Consider the following 9,209-nt stretch of genomic DNA (forward strand, 5'->3'; position numbering starts at 1 on the left):
GAGGCCAAAGAGGAGCCAAAGGAGGGAAATTACTGCCTGATTCCAGCTGTGGTCACAGCACAGCTGGAATATTCCAAGCCAGTAAGTGCCACTTCTGGTGGCTGCTGTCTTGAGTGCAAGGCAGAGCTGCAAGTTTGTGGCCAGGCAGCACTTGCTGCTGGTGGCTGAGGATGCTGAGTGCTGGAGTCCTGCCAGCACCTAGCAATTGCCCCAGCCAGTGACAGCTGGAAAATGGGCTTGGATCTGCAGTGTTGAGGCACCAAAGAGCTGGTGCCTGGGCGGGAGCATCTGGCTGCTGGGCTCACTGGAGCTCCATCTCTTGGCTTCTGCAGCGCTATGGCCAAGGGCGCACGGGGTCCTTCTGGAGCTCACAAGGCTTTGTTGCTTTGTTTTCCCTTTTGGGAAACCTGTGGTTGGCTTGTGGAACTGTTCTGCAGTTTTCTAGAGGAATTCTTCACTTCTCCAGAGTCTTTTGGCCCACCTGTCTTTTGGTTTTCCAGAAGCTGCAAGGAGCTGATTGTGTTGTCCATGAAGCTCTGGGGGGTTCATTCTTGTCCCGTGTGGCAAAAGAAACCAACCGTGTAGTTCTGAACCCTTCTTCTGAGGCAAAACCCAGAAGCAGCAGGTTTCTGTTGGTCCATTTTGGGTGAAGTCTGCAGCTTTGAAAACTGCATTGGAGCCTGGAGTGGAGTGAAGCTGCAAGTCCTTGACTGCTGTCTTGTGTTGCTGAGAACAGCAAGGACATCTTGAAATGCTGGATGCTGTATTTGAAGTGCAATGTGCACCTCTGTGCCTGGGGAGCTGCCTGGGACAAAAGGAGCCAGGGGTGCGGGTCAAGAGCAGCTGAACAGGAGCCAGCGTGTGCCCAGGTGGCCAAGAAGGCCAAGGGCATCCTGGCCTGGGGCAGCAAGAGTGGGGCAGCAGGAGCAGGGCAGTGACCGTCCCCCTGTGCTGGGCACTCTTCCTCAGAGTTGAACTTCTCACCCTGCTCTCTTGTGCATGTCTGCTGATCCTTTGGGCACAGTCCAAGCCATAAGGCCGCTCTCATCTAGTTCCAGGCACCCAAGGAGCCTCGTTATCTCAGTGTCCTTGGGAGTTTAGCAAACCTGCATCCTGTTCCACTCAACATCCTTCTCCTGATCAGCTCTCCTTGCATTCCTTCATGCTGTTTTCGTGTGCACGTCCTGTCTTTTCCTTCACAGGCCTCTTTCTAATCAATGCCTTCTAATTTCTACTCCCCTATTTCAATCCAGGGATCCGTCCAGCACCTTGTGGAACAGCAGGACGTGGAACACAGTGGGGATGTGTCAGCAGCAGTGACACCCACTTCAGCAGGGGCAGAGAGTGGTGCACACGAGAGCCTCAGCCCCTCAGCTGATGAGCCGCTCTTCTTGAATGCAGCTGAGCACATGCACACTGAGGTGGTTAAGGAGGCCGTGCTTGTGGCCCAGAGACCCTTGGAGGAGCCAGAAGATCCCTGCGAGCAGAAACAAAGTGGAGATGAAGAGATGGGAGCAAAAGCCAGAGCAGCAGAGGCAGAGAGCCCTGCCTATGTCCCACACAGCCCCAGAGCCGATGGCCTGGTTCTCCTGGACACAGCCCAGTCCATGCCAGCCTCAGCAGAAGGGACAGAGAGCCCAGGACATACTGTGCACAGTCAAACTGCTGACGCTCCGCTATTCCTGCACCACAGGGACTTCCTCCAGACTGAGGGGCTTAAGAGGGCTGTGCTGATGGTCCAGGAACCATTGGAATAGCCAAAAGAAGCGCAGAAGCAGGAAGGAAGCATGCAGGAGGCAGGAGCAGGCAGAGACAGAGAGCCTGGCACATGCCCCACACAGCCCCACAGTCCATGACCCACCTCTGCTGGAAACAGCAGAGTGTGACAGGAGGGGCTTTCCCCTCTTTTTTGTGTCTTCTTCTTTTGTAGGGTTTGAATGGATAAAAACCAATCTATCTATCCCCCTATACATGTACCTATAGATCCATTTATACAGACACCTCTATTTATATAGACACAAATATGTTCACATATGTATATATTTATAAATACATACACATATATTCCTCTATCTATATCCATGTGTATATCTGTATCCACATGTGTAATGCACCCCTAGGAGTTAGTTACTTACACCTCATTCCCTGCAGCGATTCCCTGCGGCTTGGGGGGAAGGGGGGGGACAGATCCGCACTGGGGGGTCCCCAAGCCCCCTGCCCCTCCCAGCGTTTCCATCTCGCTGCTGCCCTCCAGCTCCCAGCCCGGCCCCGGCCGCCTGCTCTGCTCCCTGATGGATTTCTACCCTGCCCACATCCAGCTGAGCTGCTTCCAGGGCCAGCAGCAGCTCTCGGGGCACGGGGTGGCACCGCCGTGGTCCCCAACGGGGACTGGAGCCAGCAGCTCCTGGTGCTGCTGGAAACCTCCCCGCGGCGCGGGGTCACCTCCAGCTGCCAGGTGGAGCACGTCAGCCTGGAGCAGCCCCTGAGCCGGCACTGGGGCACGGGGGAGGCACTGGGGGGGAACTGGGAGAGGCACTGGGATGTGCTGGGAGGAACTGGGAGGAAGCTGGAGAGAGCCTGGTTGAAACTGGGAGAGGGCTCGGGTGTCTGGAAGGGCTGAGAAGGAGTTTGGAGGATGCTGGGGAGGGTGGGATGGGGTTCTGGGGGTGCTGGTGGGCACTGGGAGGGAGTTTGGGGGTACTGGGAGTAACAGGGAGGGATTGGAGTGAGCCTGGAGGGGCTGGAAGGAGATCGGGGATTGGAAAGCAGGGATTGGGATGAGGTTGGTTGTGCTGGGAAGAGACCGGGAGGAGTCTTGGGGAGTCCTGGAGGGGCTGGGAAGGGACTGGGAGAGGGTTTGGGGGTCCTGGGGAGGTGGGGGGCAATTGAGGAGGCTGTGGGATCCTGAGAGGGACAGGAGGGGCTTTGGTGGGTCCTGGGGAGGCCGGGAAGGGATTGGGAGGAGGTTTCAGGGGGTCCTGGGTGGGCTGGAGGAAACTGGGAGGGAGCTTGGAGGGGCTTGGGGTGTCTGTGAGAGGTTTTGGGGAGCCCTGCAGACCCCCCAGAGATGCTGCTGGATGCCGCCCACAGCAAGATGCTGATGGGGACTGGGGGCTTTGCGTTGGGCTTTGTCTTCCTGGCGCTGGGGCTCAGCTTCAACCTGTGCAAGAAGGTGAGGGGGGGTCCCGGGGGTCGTGTCCCCCCTCCCCCAGAGCGTGTGTGCTCCCCCAGGGCCCCCCAGCCCGGTGTCACCCCCTTTTCTCTGCCCACAGAGCTCCTGAGCTGGCGGCGGTCGCAGCCCCTCCCCGTGGCCTCGGGCCTGGCCGGGACCCCCTGCTCCGTCCCCGAGATGATTTTGGGGGGATCGTGTGTCCCCCCAGCCCTGCTGTCACTCTGTCCCCACCCAGCTGCTCCCAGTGTTCCCAACAAAGCTTCCCAGTTCACCCCAGTCCTGTTTACTGGGGACAGTGGAGAGGGACTTGGGGGGACCCTGCAGGGGGACCATGATTCGGGAGGGGACAGAACGGGCCCCAGGATGGATCGGGAATGGGGACCCCCGTGTGTCCCCCCTGTGTCACCCCGCTCTGGGGACTCCTTGGGAGGCACCTGAACCCCAGCACAGCACCCAGCCAACACCAAAAGGCACCTGGGCGCCCTGAAGCTGCCAGGGGAATTTGGGGAGGGGGCGCATGGGGGGTGCCCAAGCCAGGCCCAGAGTCCAGCACTGCCCCAGCACCATCTTGGGGATTAGAAAGGAGGAGGAGTGGGACCCTTCCCAAAGCAATTTGGGGGTTCTAGCCCCCTCTTCTTCCCTGCTCTTCCACCCCTTCCCCTCTGCCCCCCAATCCACCAGCCCTGTCCATCATGCTTGGTTTTGGAGGTTCCAGGCCCCTCCTGCTCAGTCTGAGGTCCCATCCCCCTTGCCCTCAATTCAGGCACCTCCTGACAGCTTTTTCCTGGGAGGAGTCCCTGAGTTTGGGATTTTTGGGGTGCAGTTCTGGAGGGGGACAGCTCTGTTTGGCTTTCCCCTCCCTGTTGTAGCCTCTCAGCTGCCCCCAATACCCTGGGGCTGCTGGGATTTCCCTCCTGGGGACAAGGACCTTCATTCCCTTCCAGGAGCCCAATGCCCAGCTGGGGGTCCAGCTCAGGGGCTCCTTGAGCAGCTGCCCCACAACCTCTGCCAGGGTCTCCCAGCTCTGGGCTCCCCAAAGCCCTCAGCAAGCCCCAAGTCCCTCCCAGGAACCCTCAACTCCCTCAAACCCAGCATCCCCCACAGCCCCTGCAAGTTCCCCCCATGGCACCGGCCATGGCCATGTCCCCACATGTCACTGGCCATGTCCCACCATGTCCTCACCCATGGCTGTCTCCCCACCACAAATCCATCCCTGTCATTGTCCCCCACATCTCCAGCTCTGCCCATTTCCCCTCATGTCCCCATGAATGGCCACATCCCTGTCCATGTCCATGTGTCCCCATGTCACTCTCCATGTCTATGTCCCACCATGTCTATGTCCCCCATGTCCTCACCCATGTCCCAGTTCAATGTCTTTATTTTTACCACAATGTTGGACATTTAAAGTGATGAAGAGAAATGAAAAACAAATCAAGGTCAAACAAAAAGGATTGTTGTGTCTGTGCCAGCTGAGGATCCATGTGTTTGGCTGGAAGAACCTTTTTTGGAGGGTTTTCTGTTACCCTGGTTTTTCTAAGTTTTTGAAAGCCTTTTGAATTTTCATAAAAATGGAGTCAGATCTTTTAGTTACTGTACAATATTAGAAGCAGTTCTACCTTTTTCTCACAGATGGAACATAAACAAATCTTTTGTTTTTCATTCTCTGTCCTTTGTTTGCATATTTCTAACCTGAAAACAATTGTAACTGACAACTGGTCTGGCCACTGAGGCTGAGGGGTGGAAACCCCAAAAAGCCAATCTTTGGACAGACCCACAGATGTATAAAAAGTAAGAAATAAACAAAGAGGTTCTCTCTCCGCCGAGACTCAGCCTTGAGCCGGATCGGAGGAACCTCTGCCCTGCGAAACCTCCGTGTGACTGCTTTGCGAATCGCGGTGATAAACGGTGATAGTTTTCCACCCCACTGTCTCCAAAATCTTGGTTCCTGCACTTGATCTTCACTATTTGGCTGAGCAAGCCACACTTGGGCAACAGGAATCAAAATCGTGGAATCCCGGAGACTGGAAAAGACCTGCAAGACCATCCAGTATTCCTTGATGCCACCAGATGATAGGATTGAAGGCAAAAGGTTTTCTGGGGGTGGAAGTCAACAGATCTGCTCTGCGCAAGTAATTCCCAATGTCCGTCTGTGTCCCAATGAATCTTCCTGCCCCTGTGTTCATCCAGGTGCCCACAGGGAGCCAGGAAGATGTGGAGCATCCCAGCCAGGTGTCTTCCCAACACAGATCACCAGGACCATGGATCAGCAGGACTCTGCCCAACGGGGCTCACTGGGGATCATCCAAGGCCGATCCTCCCACGGGGGATGGAGCTGGAGCAGCGCACGAAGCTCTTCCCGCTCTCGGGGCACTCGCAGGGCTTCCCTTAGCGGTGCCTCCGTTGGTGTTGGGTCAAGTTAGACCTCTCTGAGAAGCTCTTCCCACACTCAGGACACTCGTAGGGCCTCTCCCCGGTGTGGATGCGCCGGTGGACAGTGAGGTGTGAGTTGCGCTTGAAGCCCTTCCCGCAGTCGGGACAGCGGAAGGGCCTCTCCTCTGTGTGACTCCGCTGATGTAGGAGGAGAGTGGAGCTGGTGTGAAACCTCTTCCCACACTCGGGACACTCGTAGGGCCTCTCCCCAGTGTGGAGGCGCTGGTGATTCCTCAGGCTGGAGCTCCATCCAAAGCTCTTCCCACATTCCAAGCAGGTGTAGAGCCCTTCCCCAGTGTGGATCACCTGGTGCTGGATCAGCCTGTAGCTGTCTCTGAAGCTCTTCCCACATTCCCCACACTCGTAGGGCTTCTTCCCAGTGTGGATCCTCTGGTGTAGCCTCAGTTGGGAGCTATACCTGAAGCTGTTCCCACACTCCCCACACTCATAGGGCCGCTCCCCAGTGTGGATCCTCTTGTGCTGGATCAGACTGAAGCTCCGGCTGAAACCCTTCCCACATTCCAAGCACTTGTGGGGCTTCTCCCCTCCATGAGCCTTCTCCACCAGCTCGGAGCTCTGGCTGGATCTCCGGCCGCCCTCCTGGCACAGGGGGGGTCTTTGCTCCTCGCAGCTCCCTGCGCTGGGTTTGCAGCCCCTCCTCGTGCGGCATCTCCGGGGCTTTTCCTCCTCCTCCATCCGGCCACTCCTTGGGAATGAAAAATCCTGGTTTGGGGAGAAAACAAGAGGAGAGTGCCTTAGGCTGGGGGTTCTTCCTTGCACAAGTTCATCTCAGGAAGTCATTGGCAATGTAAGAATTGCCACATTGGTCTGTAAGAACCTCCAAAAGAAAATTCATCTCAAAAGTCCTCCAAACATCAAGACTCAGCCAAAACCTCTTCTAAAAGATTCAGCTCCTTTCAAAAACCCAAAGCATCAACATTTAGCTCAATCAAGCTCAGAAACACCAAGATTCACTCCCATGAAAATCATGGATTCCCCTCCCCAGTCACCTGCTGCATGTGGGGAGGGAAACACTCCTGGGGCTGGGGGGAGGCTGCAGATACAGGGAGGGCTGGAACCTTGTGGTGCCTCCTCTTCCTGCTCCTCACACTCCTGTGTCCCTACTCTTCCTCACACTCCTCTTCCTCCCACTATTCCTCCTTCTCCTGCACAATCCCACCTTCTCCTCCCATGTGCATCAACATTTTGTTCTTCAACCCTGCTTCTCCTTCCCTTCTCCTCCTGCCCCCAGGCCCAGCACCCACTGCCGGCTCCCTCTTCCCCCCAAACCCACAGCATCCCACCGCAGGGGCAGGGATGGAGCTGGGGCAGGTCGGGCTGGGGCAGCGCTGGGCTCTCGGCCGCTCCCGCCCGCACTCGGTCCCCGCTGCAGCCGCTCCCGCCAGGACAGCGCGGGGGGGCCCGGCCTTGGCGCTCCCCCCTCCCACCTCCCCAAATTCCCCTCACGGCGGTGCCCCATGCTCTAGGGGGAATGTCCCGCAAACGGGGCACCCCCAGGAAAGGAAGAAGAGCAAAGTGTCTTTACAAACACACGCTGTCAATCTGCTTGGGGATAGGGCCAGGCACTTGTACATAAGGAAGGCACAGAAGAAGCCATCAGCTCCAGAAAATGTTATGAACTGACCACACAGACTGCTGCTCAGCCAAGGGCCTGATAAATTCATGAACTTATAGAAGAACCTAAGAAGGACTTCAAGAAGGACTTAACAGAGCTGTGAATATCGTTACCTGTGCAGAAGTGGGGTGCATAATAAGGGGGGTATGTAGTAGGGGGATTGGGAAGTCTGTACCTCTCAAGTACTTCAGCCAGTGGGGAAAGGGAGAGAGAGATGTAGCCAGGAAAATTAGGAGAAAGAGGCTGCATCCTCCAACAATTGGAGAGGCCCCATGGGAAATGTCCCATGGCCTCTCCCTTTTTTTAATGAATAAAATTACTTTTACAGGACTCCTCTGTCTTCTTTGTGGACACAAACCTCTGCTGATGTCAAGCTTTCCACACACCTTGGGGCTCCTCTGGAATTCCTTCCACCGTCTGGGACAGCGGGCAGTGAGTGGAGCTGAAGGTGCCTCACCCAGTTTGGGTGATCGGCTCCCTTGGGTGGCGGCGGCACCGGGGATTGATTGGGTACCCGAGAGTGTCCAGGAGACAGACGAGTGACAGATCAGGGGGGGCTGTGAAGAGTCACCAGGGAGAGAGCACTGAAAATCTCATCAGTGAGGACACTGGCATCTTCAGGGAGCAAACATGGCAGGGAACACATGCAGGGTGGAAAAGGGAAAGCCAGGAGAGCGTCCTGGCCAAAGGGATGATGATCCCAAAATATCTCTGAAGGGTCCCTTGGGAGAATGTTGAGGTAGTTTGCACAAAGTTTTAGTTTTCATAGTTTTCAGAATCTGTGCTGCCTAGAGGTGTAGTTCTGAGCCTCACGTTAAGTGCTTGTAAGCTCTCTTTACAGAGTAGGTAGACAAAACAAATCCTTTTCCTGGTGAAGACCAAGGACAATGAGTACAACTTGGAGGCACAAAAGCATAAACAACAGTGGACTAAAGAGAGAAACAAGCATGACACCTCATGACCTGATACTGTGGTTGGACAATTGGGCACCAATATTCAAATGGACCAATACTTATAAAAGAGTAGGACCTTGTGACTGGTTATCCATTTTGTGACCATTCTAAGTCCACCTTGCGTGTAGCCATGGTCAGGCTCCTGCCCAGCCCAAAGGGCAACCTAAAGGCATGTCAATAAATACCTACTTTATTCTCTAGCCCTATGTAGTCTCTGTTTCAGGTCAGCCTTCCCAAGGCATCGTTCTCCCAGAAGAGATTAAGGACATGGACACCCAGAGGGGCAATAAGGGAAGTCGAGAAGGGATTTAGACAACTGGGGATGGATGGTGTTGGTGTGCTGGGAAGGGTTAGGGTGAAGGTGAGTGTGCAGGAATACGGTTAAGGCAAGAAGCAGCAGGAGGAATCTCTGTGGTAGGAAAAAGGATGATGGAAAAGAGGAGGAAGAGAAAAATACTGAGGACTGGGATGTTTCGCAGGAGGGTCTTATCCTCTAAATTTGCCAGCTGACCCAGATCCTTTGTATCCCCGGTTTCCAGGACAGGGAAACAAGGAGGTCAGGATTTCAGGGGGTTTCTCTGTGCTGGGGAGCAGCAGGAGCGGGCGCAGAGGTGCGGCACCGGGAGCACGGGCTGGGGGCCTGTGGGGAGCTGCGGGGCCGGGCCGGGGCTGTGGGGCAGCCGGGGCTCAGCGCCGGGCGCTGCCTGACCCCACCACCCCCCGGGCAGGGCCGGCAGTGGCCCCCGGCCCCCAGGAGGCTGCGGGACGCCCCGGCCGCTGCCCGGCCCCGTGGAGCTGCCGGCCCTGCCCGCCGGGGGAGCCGCCTTGGGACACTGCGGCAGGACAGGCACCGCCTCTGGGATACGGGCTGGGGAGGGCAGGGCGAGCACAAGGACCAGGAGCAGGAAGGAACAGCTGGGAAATGGGGGTTATTCCTGCAAGGATCAAGATCATCTTTGAAGGATTTTGTTTGGGTCACTGCAGAAAGGAATGCCCTTGCAGAGAGCTCAGCAGCTCT

At 56.3% G+C, this 9,209-nt stretch overlaps 1 protein-coding gene across 1 annotated transcript; it reads right to left on the reverse strand.

Moving 5' to 3' along the window:
- Nucleotides 1-4,741: 4,741 nt before the first annotated feature.
- On the reverse strand, nucleotides 4,742-7,997 carry LOC120748019 (zinc finger protein 239-like). The gene is made up of 2 exons (XM_040054093.2): nucleotides 7,597-7,997; nucleotides 4,742-6,325 (listed from the first exon to the last, which is right to left on the reverse strand). The coding sequence occupies exon 2, from the start codon at nucleotides 6,296-6,298 to the stop codon at nucleotides 5,558-5,560; it is 741 nt and encodes a 246-aa protein (XP_039910027.1). The 5' UTR covers nucleotides 6,299-6,325; nucleotides 7,597-7,997; the 3' UTR covers nucleotides 4,742-5,557.
- Nucleotides 7,998-9,209: the final 1,212 nt, after the last annotated feature.

The sequence above is a fragment of the Hirundo rustica genome, unplaced genomic scaffold, assembly GCF_015227805.2.
Source record: "Hirundo rustica isolate bHirRus1 unplaced genomic scaffold, bHirRus1.pri.v3 scaffold_436_arrow_ctg1, whole genome shotgun sequence".
NCBI lineage: Eukaryota > Metazoa > Chordata > Aves > Passeriformes > Hirundinidae > Hirundo > Hirundo rustica.